At 44.2% G+C, this 23,815-nt stretch overlaps 1 protein-coding gene across 8 annotated transcripts in view; it reads left to right on the top strand.

Annotated features, from left to right (window-relative positions):
* The window catches only part of PAPOLA (poly(A) polymerase alpha), a 58,690-nt gene extending 53,568 nt beyond the window's left edge, over nucleotides 1–5,122 (top strand). For 6 of the 8 annotated variants that reach the window (XM_026012547.2, XM_026012549.2, XM_072762257.1 and 3 more), the window contains 2 exons: nucleotides 827–901; nucleotides 2,966–5,122. In XM_026012547.2, the coding sequence (XP_025868332.1) occupies nucleotides 827–901; nucleotides 2,966–3,061 (171 nt within the window). In that variant the 3' untranslated portion in view covers nucleotides 3,062–5,122. The remainder of the gene's footprint in view (nucleotides 1–826; nucleotides 902–2,965) is intronic. The other 2 variants (XM_026012550.2, XM_072762259.1) reach the window with 1 other exon arrangement.
* The last annotated feature ends 18,693 nt before the right edge of the window (nucleotides 5,123–23,815 follow it).

Here is a 23,815-nt window from a genome sequence, read left to right on the forward strand (position 1 = left end):
TAATGAAAGGATTACTGAGGCAGATAGTATGCTTACTTTTAAAAAACTTGACACACAACGCCAGTCTGTGCTTCAGAAAGCCTGCACTGCCATTTCTATTACCTGCATCCTGTTTACCCTGTTTCATTTCATAAGAGAAAATTGACATTTCATTGTTTTATTACTATATTTATTGTTTTATAGAAATTCAAATTTTTACATGTTTATTTTCATTTGTTTGTGTTATATGTAGTATTTTGTTTTGTGCACAACTTTAAAAGCGTTTAGAGTAGTGGAATGACATGGTTTGCCCTGTATTTTCTGATCATACTTAAGAGTAGTGTATTGATTATTGAGGAGAGGAAGAGAAACCACAAAAATAGAGGAATGTTTTAGGGACTTTTTTCTTCTTTTAATTAAAGATGTGGGAGCAGTTTTTGTCCTTGTGGGTAATTTTATTTTATAATGTTTACTGGGTTTTGTTTTTTTCACATAGCTAAGGGCTTGGGCTTGTAGTGTGTCCATTATTGTCTGGGCAACATTTCATAATGTGCCTGTGTGTGTCTTTAATTATTATTTGCTCCAGAAGTCCAAGTTGGAGATCATTGGAGAGTCAGAAGATACTCTGTGCCTCTAGAATTGAAGTAGGCCCATAGAAATCTATGTGTGTGTGTGATGAGGGTGAGGCGGCCTGCGGCCAGGCTCACTAGATGATTTGTGATGTGGTCCCATCTTTCTCTTGACCCTCCTGTCTTCCAAGTTGTCTTCTTTATTAGCCACCAAACCCAGTCATGTTCTTTTATTCTTTTTTAAGTCTCTTTCCTCCCCCGTCCTCTTTGTCTCACAGGAACAACTTGATACAGAGACAAGTACAACTCAATCAGAAACTATTCACACAGCGGCTTCTCTGTTGGCCTCTCAGGTACTAAGTGCAAAAAGCAAGGAGAGTTTTATAAATGTTGTTAAGATTAGTGTGGTGTAATGAATTAAAATGAGCATATGCAGAAGAAGACTATTAAAATGATCCCCATAACAGTAATTGCTAGCTTATCAATGTGTGTATCGTAGTTTAAAGGTAGAGCACGAGATTTGATAGAACCGTTGTTTGGCACTGTCAAGATGCTTAACTCATCCCCTTATATATTATTTGATATTGCAAATTATTTAAATCCTCACTAGTCGCAGTATGCAGTATTCATATAGAGGTTTTCCCTACAGATCAAAGAGTGAATTTTAAATCATGACAGAACTAAAAACCATTCTTTGTGGATCTTTTTGTGAAGTTAAAATGATTTTTTTTTTCTTTTAGAAATGTGTTTGTCTCACATTTTACTTCTGATTTTCAATTATTAATTTAATGTAACCCATAATTCTTTCAGATTATTTTTTCATTTGTCCTAGAAATTCTGTGATAGTCCCTCTTGCATACAGTAGGCACCTTGAATCTTTTCTTTTTTTTAAATACTGATTGTGAACCTTCATTTTGTTTGTGAAACAATGGTTTTCTTTTTGAATCCTTTCAAATTGAGCATACTTCAAAGTCTAGGTCACACTCTGACACAAAATAAATATTTTAAGTAGCCATTGACCTGGTGACTCTGCAAGACCCCTCAGATCATTGTTGCTCACAGTGAGGCTGCTGAACTGAGGCAGTGATATTTTGCTGCTTTGTATCTCAGAGTTATTTTAATGTGATAATTTTAAAATGTGTTTTTGCTAACTATTAACCCTCATAGCCTCTAAAGAGAGAAATACCATGGTGACTTTCTGAAATGTCTTTTATTTCCATAACTTTGATCTAATACAAATTTGGGATGGAGGAAGTAACTAAAACAGCACGAGGAAATGTGCTTTGCATCGATACATGGACAAAGTAGTCTATCAGTTTTCGGCTCCTGTATGTGACTACACATCTTTTGGCCTGCCACATCACTCCAGGGAACTGTTTTCATAGTTTTATCTTAAGTTTGTTCATTCCCATGGTGATGAGTACTCATGGGTATTTGCCTTTTTGTATTTTTACGGTGAGGTAGAACTTAATTTCTGGTGGAGAGATTTGTAGAGCCATTGAGAGAAAAATCACCAGTTAATAAAAAGAGTGATGATATGGAATAAAAAAATATATATATACATCCCTATATTTGGTGTTAAAAGGAGTATATTTCTTTCTGGGGAGATGACTACAATGTGGCTGTGTGTAACAAAGAATCCTTATTGTTTTGAGATAACTTGAGATACAGACAAAATGGTAGCATCTCTGGGATTTGCTTCAGAGTAAGCGTGGGAGTGAAGGTGGGGGGACGGTGGATGGCTCTGGTTGGGCTGCTGGCGAAGCTTGGTAATGGCTACAAGGGATTCACCGTAGAATGCGCTCTACTTATGTGGATGCTTGGAATTTCCCATAATAAAACATTTAAAAATTTATCTCTGTTTTTGAATGTTAAATAAGGCATACAATTTAATCTTTTTTAACATGGAGTTTTCCTAAAATTTAGAATAACTAAATCAGTACTGAGTTGTATAGGTTTAATTTTATAATTTATAAGGTGGGAAAATAATGTCCTGGTAACTGCTGCTTCTGTGTGTGAGATGAACTTTAAGTGTTCTCCCACATGGGGGTGCTCCAGCACCAATTAATATTACAGCTGTGAGTGTTACTACAAGTAAATACAGTTTAACATGACTTTAGTAATTATACGACAGGTCATTCTTAGAGGAGTGTGTCTGTAAAAGCTGCATTTTAAAATTACTTGGGAATTATCTGTATATTGCTAAAATACTCCTATTATTTGACAATTACAAGTGTAGAGCAAATAATTTTATAGTAATAGTTATATTTGCACTTCATTCTTGTTTCTCTTTAAAGTTTTAATACTCCTATGGTAAGGTCCCATCCATGTCTTAGAAACTAAAGCAGTGGAAAGTAAATCTTATTTTTAAGTTACAGTGCTTTGAACAATGTTGTGTTCTTTGCTTTCGTTCTCAGAAAACATCCAGTACAGACCTTTCTGATATCCCTGCTCTCCCTGCAAATCCTATTCCTGTTATCAAGAATTCAATAAAACTGAGATTGAATCGGTAAAAACAACCTCAGGGGTCCATAAACAATATCTGCCAACTCAACCTGTTGTCTTCAAATGCTAAAAAAGGAGCATGGAGGGTACAAGACTAGAAATGACTGAATATGGATTTAGGTTTTTTTTGTGACCTCCCTTACTGGGCTAATCAGCACTTGATCGGAAGTCCAGGTTAGTATGTGAAGCCAGGAGTACTATTATTATTGTGTTAGCAACAGTTGCATTAACTATTTCAAAAAATTACTGCCTTTAAAAAAAAAACACCTCAAGTTATATTTGTATCCATAATTGACATCTGGATTGGGTTTATGTTTGATGCATTGTTTGGAAAATTTGCAATACAAACTGGCATAAGAATTCCTTGTTCGATGATGCACTTTTATGTATTTTTTTATTAGAAAAGTATAACTAATTTTAGATTTTCAGCTTGATGGATTTTCATTTTTTCCTGAAAGATTTCCTTTACCATTAGTCTTCAAATTGGATACCATTGTGCAGTGGCGTACTGTTCTTCAGAGAAAGGATAAGAGGACATCTAGTTCGGTCCCTGTGTGGGAGCTGCAACCCTTAAAAATGAAATGTCAACTCTAGGGTATATATTTGACATTGAAAGGATAATTAGGAAATAGTTGGTTTTGATGGGGTCATGATTAAGAAATGATATATTGGTTTTATTTATAGAATTGTTTAGAGTGCATACAAATCAGCGATCAGCCAGCAAATATTTTTCTTTGAGCTTATTAAAGCTCTATATTCTTTGGCCTTCAATCTGTTGTCTTTGAAACAAAGCTTTTTGCCCCCCTTCCCCCTTTTCTTTTTTCTCTTCTTGCTTGTATGCATAAGATAGAACTTAATTTCATAAGAAACAAAATGCCAGTATTTTCTTAAGCCATGATGTGAAACCAATGATCCTGTGGCCACATGGCAGAGAACACTAAATTTCAGTTCCGTGGCTGAAACTTTAGGGTGACTAAAAGAAATGTGTGTGGAACATGATGCCCTATCTGGGACGGCCATTTGATCTCTGGACATGCGGAATTTTGTACACTCCACAGAACTCTCTGTAGTAAAGTTGATTTTCAATTTTAAACATGTGGGCAAAAAGGCATTTTCTCCAAGAATTTTAAATGGATTTTTATTTTTAAAATGGTTGACCAAAATTTGTCAGTAAATTTTACATGTAGAAACATTTTAAAAATCACTTCTAGCAAGCACTTGGCATCTAGTCAGCTCTCTACTCCTTTTTCATTTTGTTTTATCCGATCAATAGATTAGGAACTCCTTTCTGCAAAGAAAAGAAGTCCTCATAATTAAGCAGCAGAGCATCCATCTTCACGAAGTATGAGGGGTGCCAGATGTTGATAAACTTATTCTTTCCTAATCTGGACAAAGCAGACCTAACAGATTTTCTGATGAGCATGTTTATGAATCTTCCATTGTGTTCCATTCTATCACATGTGCATTTTTCATGTCAAACTGCAGTTACTTAAAACTCTTCCCCTGTCCTTCTAAATTAATTTTCCAAAGTTGGAGTGTAGTCTTTCCCCTTAGGCTATGCATTAATTGAGGCTTTCTTTTCACCGTACCTTATGATGTCTAGTAGACAGTGTTTCTGCTTCCCACATCTTCGCTCCGCACACTCACCTTGCCCTTCCTCCCACCACCTAAGACAAACAGATGGTCATGCTAACAGGTGAAGTGTACAAGGTGTCTGTGTGTTTTGTGTAGCTTCAGAGTTAGATTGAAATTGCCAGGCACAGATTTAGTCTTGTCATTTTGTTTACACATTGGGGAAAAAAATTCAGTTTATTAAACGTTTCATGTAACTGCACCCAAGTTTTGCCAAGCTGGAAACTTGGACCTTTTCTGTGTAGTGACTTTTTAATTCTAGTTTTCATAACCTGGAGATCAGACTGTTGCTTTCGCATGATGTATGTAGTGTCTCATGACTGGAGTTTGCTTTGTTTTATAGTATCTGTACTCCTTGTATTTTTCAAGAGCTATTTTGTAAACAGATGATGTATTTCTCCATTGAAAACACAATAAAAAAAAAAAACAGCACAATACACATTTGGCTGGTTTCTTTTGACTTACCTTTATTTCTCTTGTTTTTTTCAGTGATCAATTGGTTTTACTTTATGAGTTTATAGTATGGCCGTAAATGAAGGTTTGCAAAAAGAATTTACTTAAATTTAGAAAAGACTTGCTTCAGGATAATTTAGGCTGTTAGTGGCAGCCTTGTATTAATCGATAACTTCTGTGATCCCTATTTTTCATGTAAAAGATCATTTAGGAGGAAAACGTAAATGTAGTTAATAACTCACTCTCAGCTGTCCCATTGTCTACAGTACTTATTTTGTGTACAGTAGACTCTATGCCTTTTCTATATTGTTTTGTGCATGTAGACCGCGTACTGCTGATTATGATTCCCTTTTCAAAGTTTTCAGTGCAGTTGGTGCTTGCTTTCTTTGTCAGCAGGTGGCACTGTTGTTTTTCAGTGAATTTAGGATTATAGACCACAAACTGGCCAGGATCTTCTGTTTCTCATTTTACTAAACCCAGATCAGATATTGCTTTTCTTAAACCCCCAAGTGCTCAACATTGCATGTTTAAGTACTGGGTTAGGAGGGAACTGCTTTGTATGTTTGTCATGGCCAACTCCTGAGTATGGCTATCTTAAGTGCTTTGCGTGGAGGTAGACCTTCTAAGGTTAAAAGTCACTGGGCTTAATGGACATGCAGTTGTGCATACTTCCTTCCTGAAATGCCAAATTCTGATACCTTTATTATATATAAAGGAATATATGACTGCAACACTTAATGACTTTTTAACAAACATTTGGGACTATTCAGTAAAAGGGAAAATACCGTACAGATTACCCATGACTCCATTGTTCACACCTACAGAGTTGAACTTGCCGGACACCTACAAAGTTGAACTTGCTGGACTTCCTCTACCTCGATAGACACCTAAACATGGTACTGAATAGCTGACTTTCTGACTTTGATCACCTACATGGTCTTTTGGCTTTTCATGCATCTTACCGAATTAGTAAAACAGTTGAAAGTTGTGTGTTTTATGGCTCTAGGTATATTCTGGAATGAAGTTTGTATTTTTCTAATTAACACCTATTTTTTTTCTCCACACAGAAAAATGTTTTAGAGCTCTGCGAGGTATTAATTCTGGCTGCACTCAAGGTGGCAATAAGTGATCAGCAGCTCCAAGTAGTAATTGATGTATGAAAGGGTAAATCATTAACTTACACAAGCTTGTAGACCAAGCCCTGGGAATGCTGTTTGTGCACTTAAATGCATTTTAAGCAAAGAGAAACTGTTTATCTAAAAAGGCATTGAATAATCCTTTGGATATACTTTTGCCTATTTTATTTCTAATAAAAGAACAGCACAAGGAATAGTTGCTTTTAGCCTCAATTGTATAGTTTTGTTCTGTTTTGTTTTTTAATTCTCCACTTTATTCCTTTATGGTTAGTTTTTCTTCAAACCGGAATCACAAATGGATGCTGTCTTAACTGAGACCTGAACTTGGTACATGAAACATTAAATGTGTTCTGTAATAAACATGACTTTCAGTCACATAGCAACAAGTGGTCAGTTTAATTCTGTTTTTCATATTTGTGTAATCAATTTATTCATCCTTTCTCTGTATTTACCAGTATAAACATTCTTGTGACATCTTTTGTAGGTTTATTGGCACCAGGAAAGATGGCATCAGTATTTCTGCGCCGTATATTTTAGAAGTGGTTGCATATACTTTATCGTAGAAGTGATTTCATATACTTGGGAAGTCCTTCAACTTCTGCTTCTCTTCCTGAGACATACTTTTGTCTCCATGTTCTGCAGACGTCATTGCAGCCGATCATACATGTATTTTGTTGAATGGGATGGAATTTTAGGTGCATTTTTTTTCTTTCTTCATCTCTCAATTCACAGGCTTTTCCTCAAAAGGGTAAAATTAAGGCTGTGCGCAAGTTCACATATCAGAAAGCTCACATTTGTGCAAAAGGTGGTGATTGTAGTTATTGTGCTTTTTTCCTGCAGTTACCCTTTTTAAAAATGCTTCACATTTTCAGATAGCTTTAAAAATCATACCTCCAAAGGGTGAGTATTGTTTAGAGTTTATAGTTTAAGCACTAACTGTTTAAAGTGTTAATTTTGAAGATAACTATACTATACTTTAAATAAGACTTTATTGCACTTACTTTCCTTCCATTTGGGGTACTTTCTTTTTCTTTCTTTTAAAAAGATTTTACTTATTTGAGAGCAAGCATGAGCAGGCAGAGAGGCAGGAGGAGAGAGAAGGGAGAAGCAGGACTACCCTGAGCAGGGAGCCAAACTCAGGGCTCCATCCCAGAACCCTGGGATTGTGACCTGATTTGAAGGCAGATGCTTAAGCAATAGAACCACCCAGGTGCCCTTGTTTGGGGTATCTTTAAATTGAACTAGTAAGATGGGAAATGGATCTTCTTTCAAAATGAAAAATAGAAGTCTGTTGTGTGCTTTCATCAAAGTTTTATGTTTTTTTGCTATGTTTCTAAGGTACAGCCTAATCCCTTAATCAAAAATAGTTTCCGCCTTGCCACCTAGCTTAGGGTCTTTGTTTAATATGTGTTACTTGTTTTTTCGCGCTAAGAATGGATTTATTTTTTTAAAATTTTTATTTATTTATGATAGTCAGAGAGAGAGAGAGAGGCAGAGACATAGGCAGAGGGAGAAGCAGGCGCCATGCACTGGGAGCCCGACGTGGGATTCGGTCCCGGGTCTCCAGGATCGCGCCCTGGGCCAAAGGCAGGCGCTAAACTGCTGCACCACCCAGGGATCCCTAAGAATGGATTTATACCACACCTTCCACACTCCTTTTTTCTTAAGTGCCAGAATTGACCAGATGCTCTGGACCATGGACCATGCTCCAGAGCATGTGGGTTTTGTTTTACATTGTGGAATAAATGGTGAGTCTAGGAGCCCCAGAGCTGATTGACCCTGGGCTTGAACTTGCCACTGACATTTGGTCTTGGCAACAGAGTTGCTTTTTCCCACCTGAGCACAGACCTCAGAGCCATAAGATTAGAGACCTGAGACAGACTACTGCGAAAATACATTATTTGGAACAGTATAAATTCAGTTACATAGTATCATAGTTTTCAGCACATTGTATAAAAATGGCTTTGCCTGTAGTTGCTGAATACTTTTCAAACTGTTGCATCAGTAGATTAAAATACAGATTAAACGGAAAACCATTAAGTTTAAGGTTTACGTCTCAGGCTAAGTATAATGTAATTAACAGAGTGAAAATGATGAAGTATCACCTAGTGTGAGTCTCCGGTATCTCAGTATTTGGAAGTATCCAGACCGTATATCTGTTTTCACCTAACTTAGGTGTTTTAAATTTTGTATTAGTCATGTGATTATGACCTGATTTTTAAAAACACACCCAAACTAAGTCTCTTAAAAATACTTTGTAAGCCTTTTAGAAGCATTTCATTTAATTAATTTGTAAGATGCTATTTTCTGATTCAACAGATTTCAATCTGAAAATATGTATTTTGAATAATTCAAGAATTTTAGTTTTATGGGTTTCTTACAGCTCCTTGCAGACAGTTCTCAGAGTCTTGTGTGTTTTCTAATAATGACACGTAGTCCTAAAATCGTCAAAAAAATTTTTTTAGTATAATACAATTTTTGTTTTAAGAAGACTTATGGAAATGCAAAATAGCAGTTATTTCTGGGAAGTAAAATGATCTCGTGCCACTGCTGTTCCCCTCTGAATCCCACATATATACACACATATGTGGATATTTGGGTTCTTTTCAAATTTTAGGCATAAGAAAGTAGGTATATGTATTTTACTGTAATAATGCAAAATGTCCCAACTTTGTGCTTGTTCCTTGTGGATGCTGTCTCTGTCTTGGCACAACACCCTCCTTACAAACTTTCACACTGTGTGGTGCCTGGTGCTATGTGATTTCCAGAAATCTGGCATGAGAATTGGTCCTTGTTTGCGTTTTCTGACTGCAGTGGAGCTGTTAATAAAGAGATTGATGATAAAGTTGTTGAAAAGAGACAGTTGGGCAGAACTGCTCCCCATGAGTGACAGAGGGCATGATCTGCCTTCACAGCCAAGAAAGCCGCCCCCAGCAGAGAACCTACCGTGCCTGGACACTGTGCCAAGACTATTAGAAGGAGCTTTACTGCACTATTAAACTACTACATCTCTTTAATTTAGACTTGCTTCCCATTCCCATTTTTATCCTCAAGTTCATGAAATGAATGCTCAGGACATATTTGCAAATAGGACACACACACTTCCCAACTGTACAATAATTATTTTTGCAGATTCTTAAAGGCACATATAATTCATCCTAATCTGGTTTAGTAAGATTAAGTTTTACTTAGAAAATATGACTACAATTTTTATAGAAAGCCTATTCCTTCTGGACAGCAGCCTCTTCAAAATCCTGAGTTAGGTTTAACATTCTCCAGAAGCAGCATTGGCTGCAGTAAGTACTGGTTTATGTTGTTACTTATCTTAGTCATAATGATTGTAATTGTGTGTATTTTTCACCTATCACTGCTAGAAGCTTAGGCTGCTCCCATTCAGGTAAGCTTTGTCTTTGTGGTCTCCCTGATGGTCCACTAGAATTTTTGACACAGTAAGACTGACTTTAGAGATTTTGCCTAAAAATTTTCAACCATCCTAGGTTATGTGAGAATTATGTTACTGGTCAGATGTCTTTTGAAGAAACTACTATATCAGTGTGGCCTTTGTCGTGTAAAGTGACCCACATGTGGACACTTAAGTTTCTTGACAATGAAAATTCTTGTGTAATTTTGGAAGTATGTTTTTTTTGCCATCTGCCATGACTGTTAGGTGGATGGATATAAATAAATAAACATTTCATGAAGTATTTCTTTTAACTTGAAAAATATGTTCATAAGATCTCAAGGTTAGAAGGAACCTAATGAAATAACTAGTTCATTGCTATCCATGACCACCTCAATGATTTCCATTGTAGGGGAGTCCAAATATCATCATTTCCATTGCTGGGCCCTATTTAAAACTGAAGATTGGACTCAAGGTGGTTTCCTTGATTGTTCCCGGTAGTCTTACTGTTCCTTTTGGATGGAAGTTCTGACCAGTCTCTACTTTAACAGGAGACCTTTAAAGCAGATGGCTGAATTTTCACGGATAGTTTTGTTTGTTTATCCCAAGTCAAATCTTTTTTTTTTTTTTTTTTTTTTCCCCCCAAGTCAAATCTTACACTGGCAGGTGTTTTATGGTCAGTGCATTAAGACTGTGAAGCCAGACCAGACCAGAAGATCTTAGCATGTCACTTATTCCTTAAACTTTGAGGAGTGGTGATCTAACCCTTAACCTGCATTCTCCAGGAACTGGACAACTGGAGGGGAATTAGCTCAAACTCATAATCAGGACAAGTCCTCCAAGTGAAGTAATTTCTTCTGGGAGTAATGGGGCAACTTGTCCTTAGTGTTACTCCAGCTCCTTTTTAGTAGGCATTTTTGAGGTTAATATTAAGCATGGGCTGTTGCTAAGCCAGGAATCCACTGATACAGAGCATGGATATACACCAGTAGTTGGCAATAGATCAGTTAGCTTAAGTAATTTGTCAAAGGTCATGTGAATTTCTCTCCTGTATGTCTGACCCTAAAGTGAGTTTTGTTTTTCCCCCTACCATTCTACATTGTTCTCAACTTACCTTTGGTTTAGGAGGAGGAAATAAAAAGAACATTTGTAGGACCATGGTGCAGTGAGCCTTCCTGGTGTCCTTGAATTGTGTAGCACGTTTCACAGACTGTTTCCTGAGGTCAGGTTGATTGTTAGCCTCTGGACCTCCCAAGAAGTTTTGTTGGACACACTCCCCAGGTTGGTTTCCCGAGGTTGGTGCTGTCACAGAACTGTAATCGGATCCCCACAAAATAGACTTGGATGCTGTGGTGGGTGGAAGAAAGGTGAGCTGTGAGGACTCCTGGTACTTTCCATTAGCTCCCCTTGGCCCTTGTGGTACTTCTAGTGAAGAGTTTAGATTTGGCTATTGTTAAACAGGTTGTAGAAAAGCATGAAAATTCTCCCGTTTCCAGAAGGGTTTGAAATGGCTAAGAATTAAATTTTAAAAAATTGTTTTAAATTATAATTGACACAATGTTGCATTAGTTTCAGATACACAACATAAGTGATTCAACATCCAAGTTACTCTGTGCTCACCACAAGTGTAACTTGCCTGTGCTGTACCTTCTTCATTCCCATGACTTACTCGTTTCATAACAGGAACCCTGCATCTTCCATTCCCTTTCACCCATTTTGCCCATTCTCCCTTCCTTTGGTGATTATCTGTTCACTCTGTATTTATGTCTGGTTCTGCATTTTGTGTACTCTTGTGTTTTTTAGATTCCATACACGAATGAAATCCTACAGTGTTTGTCTTTTCCCTGACTTATTTCATAGCGTAATACCTTCTAGGTCCATCCACATGGTCACAAATGTCAAGCTCTCATTCTTTTACATGGCTGTGTAATATTCCAGTGTCTATATGTATACACCTTTTAAGAATGAAATTTTGAAAAAGGGTAATGCATTTCAGATAAATGGAAAATAAATTATTGTATTGTAAAATGAAGCCAGGAACCTAGAGATAATACTGCCCTCCCCTTGTTTATTCAAGTATTTTCAAATTGTGTCCACACTTGTGTAGTTGCTGGCTCCATGGAACTAACATTCCAGGGAAAGTTAATGTTTTTTTTGTTGTTGTTAATCTTTTTATTAGTAATGGCTAGTTGCCTAACCACAGGTATTATGAGAACTGTATTCAGAATTATTAGGGAATTCTCACTTGTAATTTTTGGTCACTAGTCAAGATTGTAACATCCAGAGCAATGGAGTTTCCATGAATGAAGGACTAGAAGCAGAAGCATTTGAGGGACTTTAAGTTCCGTGGTGTTTCACTTGAAACCTGCCATATTGGTTGCCATGAGGAGAGAATGGGAAGGAGAATCCCATCGGTGTGTTTGAGGCATGAACACAAGTCAACTGGAAGGTTGGGGCCCCATGGAGAAAAAGAGATGAGGTCGAGGCTTTTTGTTCAGTGAAAAGCTTGAGCTGCCACTCCAGAGAGGACATAGTATTGTCATCTGGTGCCTAGTCCCTAGTGTGAGAATTCCTTAGGATACTAGGTCTATGTCAGGCTTGGCATGTGCTAAAAACGGTACTGAGCAAAATTGTCCATTAAGCCATCCATCTTTGCCATTTTATCACTTGAGCTAATTCCAAACATTTAACCAACACCTTTTCTGTGTGGTAGTGAAAAAGAGTGTTTTCATAGATATTCATTCAGACCTTGGCTTTTAGCACTTCAGCATTCAGCCTGGAAAGCCCATCGGCCTTCAGGTTTTTACTCACAATTTTAGCTCTTGGCTGGGTTAGCCAAAAGGGTCTATGGCAATTTGAGCTTTGGTCCAAGCTAGGATTTAGGAAATCCAACATTGGAAAGATGTTAAGTGTTCAAGATTCCATTAAAGTTTGTATCAGGTCACCTTGGTGAATTTTGTTTGTAAATATTTCAGCCACGTACTGTCACCAATTTCTTGAAATTTTTATCTATGTAGTTGGTGCAAGTAGCCTGAAACCGGCCTCACTGAAGGTTCCTAGGTTATAGTGGGAGGGGAAAAAGCCCCCAAACTCTGGTAGATAATTTTTTTCTGATTAATAGGTTGAATATTGCCTAACTTCGGCTTTTTAGGTCAGTTGAATACTTCACTTTGCATCCAGTCTTGAGCTTTATGCTTCTGAAGCCACCAGCAGTGTGTGATGCTTTATTAGCACTAAGAAGCGAAGCTGGTCCAGTGATTAGAGGAAAAAGCCCAGGTCTCAGGAAGGACGGATCTTTTCTGTCTACCAGGGCCTGGTGATCATAGGAAAATTGTTTAACACTGAGTCTCTTCTTAAAAGATTTTATTTACTTATTTGACAGCACAAGCAGGGGACACAGCAGGCAGAGGGAGCCCAATGGCAGTACTCGATCTCAGGACCCTGGGATCATGACCTGAGCCGAAGGCAGATGCTTAACTGACTGAGCCACCCAGGCGCCTCTAACTAACATTGAGGTTCTGAGTAAAATTTAACTAGTTATTTAATTTTAAAATCACTCATTCAGCTTTTATTTGTAAAATTTTATTGTGCACGTATATTTATGAGTCTCCACAAATTTATATTAAAATACATACTCAGAGTATCACTACTCCAGTCTGCCTTTTCTTTTTCCTGTTCCCAATCAGGAACCACTCCTATTTTTTCTTCAGTTTTATAGATCATTTTTATTTATTTATTTTTCATTTGTATTTTATTTACTTTCTAATATATGTATATTTTAAATCCAGTATAGTTAACATACAGTTAACTATGTTAGTTTTAGGTGTACAATACAGCGATTCAACAATTCCATATATTACTCAGTGCTCATGATTCATGTACTCTCAGTCCCCTTGTCTTATTTCACCCATCCCCCTCTGGTAACTATCTATTTGTTGTCTACAGTAAGAATCTGTTTTTTTTTTTTGGTTTGTCACTTTTCCTTTGTTCATTTGTTTCTTAAATACCACATGTGAGTGAGATCATATGGTATTTGTCTTTCTCTTACTTATACTTAGCATTATGCTCTCTAGGTCCAGCCATGTTGTCACAAATAGCAAGATTTCATTCTTTGTCTTGGCTGAGTAATATTCCATTGTAGATATACACCACATCTTTATCCATTTATCTATCATAGGACACTTGGGCTGCTTCCATAATTTAGCTATTGTAAATAATGCTGCAATAAACAGGAGTGCACCTATCTTTCCAAATTAGTGTTTTTGTATTCTTTGGGTAAATAAATATCCAGTAGTGGAATTACTGGATTATATGGTAATTCTATTTTAATTTTTTGAGGAAACTCCATACTGTTTTTCACAGTGGCTGCACCGGCTTGCATTCCCACCAGCAGTGCACAAGGGTTCCTTTTTCTCCATGTCCTCACCAGCACTTGTTATTTCTTGTGTGTTGATTTTAGCCATTCTGACAGGTGTGAGGTGGTATCTCATTGTGGTTTTGATTTGCATTTCCCTGATGATTAGTGGTGGTGAGGATCTTTTCATGTGTCTGTTGACCATCTGGATGTCTGATTTGGAAAAATGTCTTGGGTTCTTTGTTTTTTTTGGGTGTTGAGTTTTATCCATTCTTTATGTATTTTGGTACTAACTCTTTTATCAGGTCATTTGCAAATACCTTCTCCCATTTGATAGGTTGTCTTTTAGTTTTGTTGGTTGTTTTCTTTGCTGTGTAGAAGCTTTTTATTTTGATGTAGTCCTCCCTATTTTTGCTTTTGTTTGCCTTGCCTCAGGAGACATCTAGAAAAATGTTGCTATGGCCAATGTCAGAGAAATTGCTGTGCTCTCTTTTAGGATTTTTATGATTTCAGGCCTCACACTTAGATCCTTAATCCATTTTGAGTTTATTTTTGTGTATGGTGTAAGAAAGTGGTCCAGTTTCATTTTTTCGCATGTCACTGTCCAGTTTTCCCAGCACCACTTATTGAAGAGACTTTTTCCCATTGCACATTCTTTCCTCCTTTTGAAGATTAGTTGACCATATAATCATGGGTTTATTTCTGGTCTCTCTGTTCTGTTCCTTTGATCTGTGTCTTTTTTTGTGCCGGGGTCAGACAGTTTGGATTATGACAGCTTTGTAGTATATCTTGAAGTCTGGGATTGTGATACCTCCAATTTTGTTCTTTTTTTCAAAATTGCTTTGACTGTTCGGGGTCTTTTGTGGTTACATATACATTCTAGGATTATTTATCTTTGTTTTTTTATTGGAATTTTATGTGGATTAGCAAATAAGTAGAGTGTAAAGAGAATCAGATTTTTCTTTTTTTAAGTGGTAGGTTAAACTTAATTTGAATTTGTTAGAAGGCAGACACATAGGCCAGTTGGAGACTTTGAAGGAGTATCTGCAAACCACCCCTCCTTCCCAAAGCTGTCTTCCAGATACGAAATTTGGGCAGGGCCAAAGTAACGGGAAAAAAATCTGGAGTCAGGCAAAGCCCTTTTTATTTTTCAAATTGCTGTGACTTCTTCATCAGAAAACTCTCTGCCTTAGTGCCAAGACCAATGCAGTGCACAGCTTCTTTGGGGATGGTGAGTGGGCCTGTCTGCTTCTACTGAGGGCTCCAGCACTGAATTTGGGGAGCAGGGTCAACTTCTGACAGTAGCTGGTGTCATGCCATACGTCTAATTGCTACAGCAAACCGTGAGGCTGGTGCTGACTCGGTAAATGTCCCCATTCCACAGATGAGAAAACCAGGAATGGTTTGTGACACGCCTCACTCCTGGTCACACAGTAGATTGGAATTTGAACCTGCCTTACTCCAAAACTTAATCCTGAAATATCACCTTGTGTTTTCCCGCTCTACAATGTTGCTTTTTAGTATTTCTCTTTGGAACTCGGCACTGGAAAGGCCAGGGATATTCACTCTTTTTTGGTGTAGGCTTCTAATTTCAGAACAGCTAAATCCTTCCTGCTGTTTGGATGCCCTCAGAGCTGGCCTACCACAGGTGAGGAGGAGGAGACACCTGCCAGGACCTGGTGTGTTTATTAGTACTGGGAAAGCTCTGGCTACCTCAGGTGAGTGGACCCATTCACACCCAATTCACTTACCGATTGGTTTTCCTAAAATTTGGGGGGGTCGCCTGGGTGGCTCAGTTAAGTGTCTGCCTTCAGCTCAGGTCATGATCCTGGAGTGAGGAGTCGGCTTCTCCTTCTGCCCCTTACCCCACTTGTGCTCACTGTCTCTAAAATAAATAAAATTTTTGAAAAAAAGAATTTGGATTTTTAAATTATGTTTTTCATACAGCTAGGATGCTTACTTTCATATATTTTTCTTAAACCAATTAAGACGAGTACCTAGAACAAAAGATTAAAAAATTTAAATTCATCAGAGCAAATAGAAATATTAACACCAATACTTTATAGGTTGTTCAGGAAGTGCTATAACTACCTTATTTGAAGGTATTTTTAAAAAAATCTTACGGAAAACACAGGATTAAGGAAGCAGCACCCTTAGACGAATTAAATAAAAATAGTAATTTTTTTTTTAAGGAAAAAGTAAAAATAGAAATCAGTGTCTAAAAATGAATTGTTTGTGCCCAAGACTTTGTTATGTTGTATATAAAATGCCACGACTATGGTAAACCTTGTTCACAGAATGGATTGTGAGTGAACATGTCATGTAGCAAATTCATTACTAGGTGAATTGGATTTTAGGCAAATTTGATGCTATCAAAAATTTTCCGATCATAACGGGAATATCTATTTTTTGTAATACTTGTAAAAGAAAGTATAAAGAAGACAGTAAAAATCATCAAAAATCCTACCTCTCCGAGTTAGTTTTAAAAATCTCTTATGAGTCCCCCCCCGTGGCTCAGTGATTGAACGTCTCCCTTTAGCTCAGGTTGTGATCCCAGGGTCCTGGAATTGAATCCCGCATCAGGCTCCCTGCGAGGGAAATCTTAAAAAATAAATAGATAAAAATCTCCTGTATTTTTTTCTTCTAGAGACTTTTTTTTAAAACATAGTTGAGCTCATACTAGGTAAGCAGTTTAATGTCATAAGCATCTTCCCTACACATTGTCATGGCTGTTGAACAAACTGAGTGAGGAACCCAGGGATATCTCCCGAATGCATCCGGAGGAGCCACCCTTTGTGGTGTGGCCTGAAGGAGAAACGTGGTGGTGTCCGGACTCAGGAGGGCAGCAGGGAGGAGGCCGGGCCCTGCAGTGGTCGGGGACCTTGGAATTCTTTTGGGGGAGAACTGGATTATGGCCAATCCGCCTGGCGACTGGCGTCTTGCTGAGATGAATACCCCTATCAGATGGTTGGAAAAAGCAAATGAGTTCAGAAAGCCTTAACTTAGCCAGCTCTGCCCTCAGTCCCTCCCTGCTTTGTCTTTGCCACGTAGTGCGGTCATTCCAGCGGACGCCCTTCTGCTTCCTGGGAGGATTCCTTTGGGCGAACAAGGGTCACCGGCCCCCCGTGACCCTGCGCTGGGTGCTGCTACGGGAGGGACTCAGGCCAGGAGGGACTCTGCTGAGACTCCGTGTCCACAGTACTCGGTGCTCTGGGGCCTTGGGTGACATCCCACTTAGCTGCTATGACAACTGTGAATTAAGGAGCCTTTAAAGCAGGAAGCAATAGGTCGAACCCGCCCGGTTGCAGAGCCCCGGCCTATCCTGTGTCAGCACCGTTCGTTGTTCAGTCCTCTAGAGGCCCTGAGTGTCCGTCGCAAAACAAAACGGGCAGGCGCCCCGGTCCTTGGGACAGCGTACGGTTCACGGGGTGAGGATGGCAGACGACAGCTGAAGTGCACATCACTCCGAGGCTCCGAAGGACCCCAGTGCTTCCGAAGGGACAGGCGCATCCCAAGAATGGCAGCCTCGGGCGTGCGGAGGGAGAGGGCAGCCAGGGGCCCGTGACTTCAGAGCAAGGGGAAGGAGCCAGAGTTTGGGGAGCTCTGTGGGTGGGGGCTGGGGCAGAGAGCTGCCAGTGCCCCCGGGTGTCACAGCGTGACAGCCAGGCCCAGAGGTGCCGGGGATCGCAGCTTCCCGGGGGCCTCAGGCAGCACGGGGGAGAGGAGCTGCGTCGACGGGAAGCCCGTGGGGCTGGTGAGGCAGGAGGCGCCTCTGCGAGGAGGGGCCGGCTCGGTCGGGAAGGCCCGGAGGCCGGGAACAGCGATCTGTGCCAGCGCGCTCGCCGCGGTGCCCAGTTCCCCGGCAGGGGTCTGCAGCTCTCCCGCAGGGTCTTGAGGGTCAGGAGACATTTCAGCGTGACCAAGATGTGGCCCCAACTCAGCAGGGCTGTGACCTAAGAGGGGGAGGAAAAGCACAAAACGAACAAGTGGCCCGGTGCAGCCGTTTCGGGCTTGGGTGGCTGAGAGCACCAGCCGTGCAGGGACACTCGGGCCCCTGGGGCTGCCATGTCCTCCCCCGCGCGCCTCATGTCACCCACACCCGCTTCGAGGCCTCCAGCTTGCTTCTGGCTCAGCTGCGCTCCGGGACCAGTCAGTGGACCCTGATCCGGGCGTCCGGGGACAAGTCCCCGTGCCCCGTTCCAGGGGGTAGCACGGATCCTCCGAGGGCCAGGCTCGCACCAAGCGCTGTGGGAGCCCACCTCGTGATCCTGCAAGAGCCCCACGGCGGCAGGCGGGCAGCTCCCGGGTCCTGAAGACCTGCCCCCCCGCGGAGCTCGAGCGTGGGGCCCAGCGCCGAGACCAACAGGCGCAGTCGGCGGCTTCAGCGCTGCCCACCCCCTGCCTGGGCGTCTCGGCTGTGACCCCCAGGACTGCAGCAGCAGCTCGCCCCGGCTTCTGGGGGCCTCAGGTCCCTGAAACGCAAGTGCATCTGGCTGCAGGGCAGGAAGGAAGAGCTCGTCACCGAAGCCGCCGGAGGCTGCGAGCAGCGTGCCCTTCCATTCCGACGCGTGCGTGGGGGCCGTGATGTGACCTGGTAGGGCGCGGGCCTGCATCTCTGCGGAGTCCTCCCCCATGAGGCCTTCTAGTCCTTGACACCCATCACCATGGGGGCTCGGCTTTGCTAGGCTGAATATGTAGGAGTCTTTAATCAAGGCTAGAAACCGCTCTCCCTACGTCCATAGCTAAGCACGGGGACCCCCTGTTGCCCTCCCCGCCACCGGCCCCCAGCCTGCCTGTGGCCCGGGCTCCGCTGCTCCCTGACCTCCAGAGTCCGATCCCTGCCCACCCCACAGTCACGGAGGCCAAGCCTGGGTTCCTCTGTGCCCGAGTCTGGGGGCGGGGGGCCGCAAGGGCCTCCACACTCACCGCTAGTGGGAGACGCTGCAAAGGGCACCCCAGTCCCAAGGTATTTGGCAACTTGCAACCTGAATGGAAGACACTTGGGAAAACAGCCTAACAGGCATTTGGGGCCGTGCCTGTCCTCTTGTCCTCTTGCCGCAGACTTCTCGGCAGTGGAGGAGCTGCAGGGGGGTGTGGTGGGAGGCTGGGGGCGGGCGGGCGGGAAGGGGAGACGTGAGCACTAAGCTCTGGGCACCTCTGCCACAAAAAAGTATTGAGAGCACGGCCCGGGGACAAGACCCTGCCCCTCCTGGGCCTCGCGTCCCCAGGTAGGCGCCTCCTCCCAAATCCGAGCCACCGGGCCTGGGGCGTGTGAGTGGCTCCGAAGGGGGCTTCCCACAGCAGCCGGGCCTGGGATATCCCACGAGGCCCCCACGCCGCCCCAGGCTCTCCGGGGACTGCTTCTCCCCTGCTCCTACTTAGGGCGCCGCATCTCCTCCCAGGGAGCTGGAGCCTCACCTGCTCGGGAGGGGGGATGTGAGGCAAACACAGGGAGGCACTGGCCACGGCTGGCTGCTTGCCCCCAAGCACATCCCGAGTCCCAGGGGCCTGGCGAGAGTTCCGGGTGTGTCAGAGGAAGGAGGCAGCACCCCGTCTCACCGGCCACTGCATGCTCACCCTACGCCCCGCTCTCGCCACCTGCTCGGTGTCCGTCCCTTTGGTGCCTGGCCGGCTTCCACTCACTCTGCAGACTGCGGCTGGGGGAGCATCTTCTCACGAACATCAGAAGATCATTCTGGCTGGGGTTAGACAACCCCCCCCCCCGGCCCCCACAGTGCCCTCCAGCGAAGTCTTTCTTAGCACCTGCTGGATTGCCTTCCCGCCCCACCTGGAAACCGAGCTCTTCAACACTGGGACCTTTTCTTGATCGGGGTCTGTAGCCACAGCCCAGGAGAGCGGTAGATACCTGTCGGTGCACATTTGGGGATGAAGGACCGATCAATTCCCACCTGGGGGAGCTCTCGATGTCCTGGGGGATCCCAGCTAACATGTGCGAAGACTTCTTGATGTGCTAGACGCTGCTGAGCGCCTCACGGAATCAACAATCCTGCAAGCAGAAAATATAGTCCCCATTCGATCGACCCTGAAACTGAGGCACAGAGCAGTTAAATACTTGTCGGAAGTCCCACGCCTCCCAGATGAACGGAGCCCGTTGCTACGAAGGGAGCCTTCAGGGCCGTGCAGGGGGAAGGGGGGCACCTTCTGTAGCTCTCAGTTCTCAAGACAGCCCCGTGGCAGTAGTGTCGCTGCCTGGAAACGAAGCATTTGGGGAAATTCGGTGTCTTGTTCAAGGGCACCAGCAAGGGAGCCGTCAGGCCTGAATTCAAGCCCTTTAACCGGTTCTGAGAGGAGGACCCCGAAGGCCAAGGAGGCCCTCAAGGCAGGAGCTGTTTCTGCCTGTGGTCTCTCCCACCCGTCTGGGAAGAGACTCTGACATGAGCATCCTTATGGTCATTTAGGGAATAAACCACGACAGGGAGCCCAGCTAATGGGGATGTGGTTGGTAACTAGAAGGTCCTCCTAGATCTCAGGGGTCACTGTAAAAAAAAAAAAAAAAAACCCTTTCCTTGGAGTAGGGCTAACTTCTGGTTACCCAAAAGCTTCCTCCAGTTCACCAACTTCCTGGCTACGGCAGTTTTTGTAGAATAAAATGACTCGAGCCAAACAGGTTTGCGAGTATGATGAGAGCCACTGCGACCCAGGGCTGACCAGTGCGGTCGGGGAAATTTAGCTGTAATTTATGTGATGGGGAAAAAAAGAAAAAAGAAAAAAAAAAAAGAAAAAAAAAGCCCTATCTCGGCCTGTGATTCATTTGTATAAAAAATGAACGTGCTATCACGGCCCTAATGCTCGTATCTTTAGACGCTGAGAGTGTCGCGAGAGAGCAATGTGGATTCACATTCAGCCCCAGTGGTTCTAGAGCGATCCCCAGCGATTGTCTCGAGTGGGGTTGGCTTGGAGGGGTGCAGGGCAGACCCAGGAGGGAGGGCAGACGGCCCTCTGCAGGCGGAAGCCCGCGCCCCTGGGGCCCCGACTTGCAGATACTCTGTCCCCCGGATCAGCCCCGAATCTCTGAACAGGGCGGCGGGCGGGAGGGGCTTCTAAGCTGCGCACCAAGGCGCCCCATCCTCCTGGGGGCACAGCTCTCCGCGGCTCCCACATGGCATTCCCGGCCAACACCCGCACCAACGCGTCCGTTTGCACAGCTCACGCTGGGTCATCCTCGATGCCTTGAACTTGAGCTCCCTTCAGGTTCACCAGGTCCACCCCTCGACGTCGTCCACACCTGAACCCCTGTACTCCTCATGGGAAGCCTGGGAAGCCTTGTTAACTGCATTTTACAGGTGAGGAAACTAGCGCAGGTGAGAGGTGTGCAGCTTGTAGGATGCGTGTCTCTAGCACGCACAGCCGCTTTGCTAATCGGTTTGCTGATCGCAGGGGGGGTGGGTGGGGACAGCACTTTGGGCCTCCGTTGCCTTTTTAAATGATGAGCATTTGAACCCCGGGAGCTTTGTCCTTTCTCTGCATCCAGCCCTGCGGCCCCGGGGAGCTTCCTGCACTTTTCTCCCAGAAATCCCAATGGGTGGGAGTTGGAGAGAGGAGGCAGAGGGGAACTCAGAGTGAGGCGGAGGGAGGGTGGAGGCGGGGGTGTGCAGTGGGGCGGCTGACAGCTCTGCCCCCAGGCCCTGAGATGCTGTTGACCCCGCAGCTCGGGCATCCCCACGCACCTAGCACCTGGTGGGCTCGTGGTCATGTGGCTTCCCCCGAGAACACGCAGCGTGTTCCCTATTTTCAGTTCCTCCAGTTGGCTCCGTTGCAGCTCTTTTACTCCCACACTGGACGTAAGCAGCTTGAGGGCGAGGACCAGGTCTTTGACTTCATGTTTTCTCAGCACAGCGCAGAGCGGGAAAAGCACAGCTTTGGCACTGACCTTCTCGGGATCTGCTGGATCTTTCTTTCCCTCTGTGAACAAAAGAGAAAATACAAAAGTATTTGCATGTGAACTCCCCTCCCCTCTTCCCCAGGGAAGACTGGCTGTGTGTCTCTTAGAGACTCTGGGCCTCAGTTTCCATCAAGGAAAGGGGGTCGTTTGCCTGAGGTCCTTGAGGGAGCTTCGGGTTCCAATCTCCATTAGGTTCTAAGTCTCCTCTTTGATCAAGAATGTCTTTCCTCCAAAAACTGTGACTTGATGAAGAATTGGCCCCTCCTCCGAACCCAGTGGCCTCTTCCCACCCTGCCAGGCTCTGGCCTGCTCTGTACTCCCCGTGGCCTGCCCCACCCATGGCCCTTTGTTGGAAGGCTCTGGATCTGGAGAAGGAGCTGGCCCTGCCCGGCTTCTCTAAGGGAGTTCTGATGAATACAGATCCTGCCTTTTTTGCATATTAGCCCGGGTGCCAGTCTGAACCCAGCTGTGTGCAGCGTAAGGTGACATATAGATTCCCCAACCCGGCCACGGCTCCTCCACGCGGCTAATGGAAAAGCTTTCTGAGTGGGCCTGCGTTGCATATGCATAAGCTCCGCTTTGGCTAGGGCGTGGGTGGAGTGAGGTTTCACTCCCTTTCCCACTGTCTCCCTGTGCTGCTTTGGGCTTCCTTCTAGAGCAGCAGGCCGTCTGGGCTGAACAACGATGAGCAGTGACCTGGCCAGGCCCTGGCCGGGCCTCTTGGGATCTCTGGTGTGCCAGCGGTAACCCGAGGGGCCAGGCCCTTGACCTTCTGCGGGACACAGGTCAAGCTCCTTTCCTGGCGCTGGAGGCCTTTCCCCCCGTCTGCCCCCAGGCCTCCCATGACCTCTGTCCTCCGCTCATCCGGACTCACCTGCCAGCTCCAGACAGGCCAGGCCTTCTCGGGCCTCCCAGCCTCTGCACTGGCTCTCCTCCCCCTCTCTCTGCCCCTCCCATGGGGCCCCTCGGTGTTCCTGTAGCTCAGTGGTCCGCCTCTGGCACACACCTGCACTTGGAGCTCACATCTGTCCCAGGCCCCTGGGCTCTCCCCAGCCCTGCCCCAGTGTCTGCACACAGTGAAGAAGACCCAGAGCCAGTGCTCTGGTCTCTCCCTTGATCAAGAATTCAGTTTTAAAACCTTGCCGGAGCTTGCCACAGGTGTCTCTTGCAGAGGCTGAGATAAGACTCAATGGAGAGGGTGGGCCGGTGCAGGGTGCTGCTTTTGCTGCAGCCACCAGCGAAGCTCCTTTCCAGGAAAGGTGGCAGGTCCCCGTGGGGGAACAGGTGGGAAGTCGGGCCGCTGGCCACCTGGGGGTGGTGGGCGCTGCCTCCTGGCCCTCTCCTCCCTGCCCCGAAGCCGCCCCTGCCGGGTCTCCTAGGCGGCCACTCTCTCCACTCCTCAATTCGGATAGCTGGAAGAGCTGAGGGGCTAATGGAGTTTATATAGCTTCCCCTGTATATATTTAGAGATAAGAAGTTCATTTAGGGATTAGGGGCTGCTTCTTGTCTATGCATCATTAAGCATACCACATCTGCTACTGAGCTAGCAATCAGCAGAATATTGAGAAAAGTTATAAAGAAATCTTCGCGACGCTTCATTTTCATTCCCAGCTCCCCGAGTCCTGGCTCAGACTTTTGCGAGGGAGCGAAAGGGAGGAAGTGGAACCGGGGCTGTGGAAGCCAGCCTCTCCCCGAGACCAGGCGCTGGATGCCGAGCAGTGATCCGACCACGACCTGCCGCCCGCGTGCGTGCACACGTGCGCGTGAGCAAGGAGGGCGGACGGGGGATGGTGGCAGAGATGACCTCGGACAGAGCCACGTGTGCATTCTCCTGCGGTGGCCGTGCCAGGGGGCATGTGGCTCCATGGAAAGCGGAGGGGCCCT

This window comes from Vulpes vulpes, chromosome 6 (assembly GCF_048418805.1).
Source record: "Vulpes vulpes isolate BD-2025 chromosome 6, VulVul3, whole genome shotgun sequence".
Lineage (NCBI taxonomy): Eukaryota > Metazoa > Chordata > Mammalia > Carnivora > Canidae > Vulpes > Vulpes vulpes.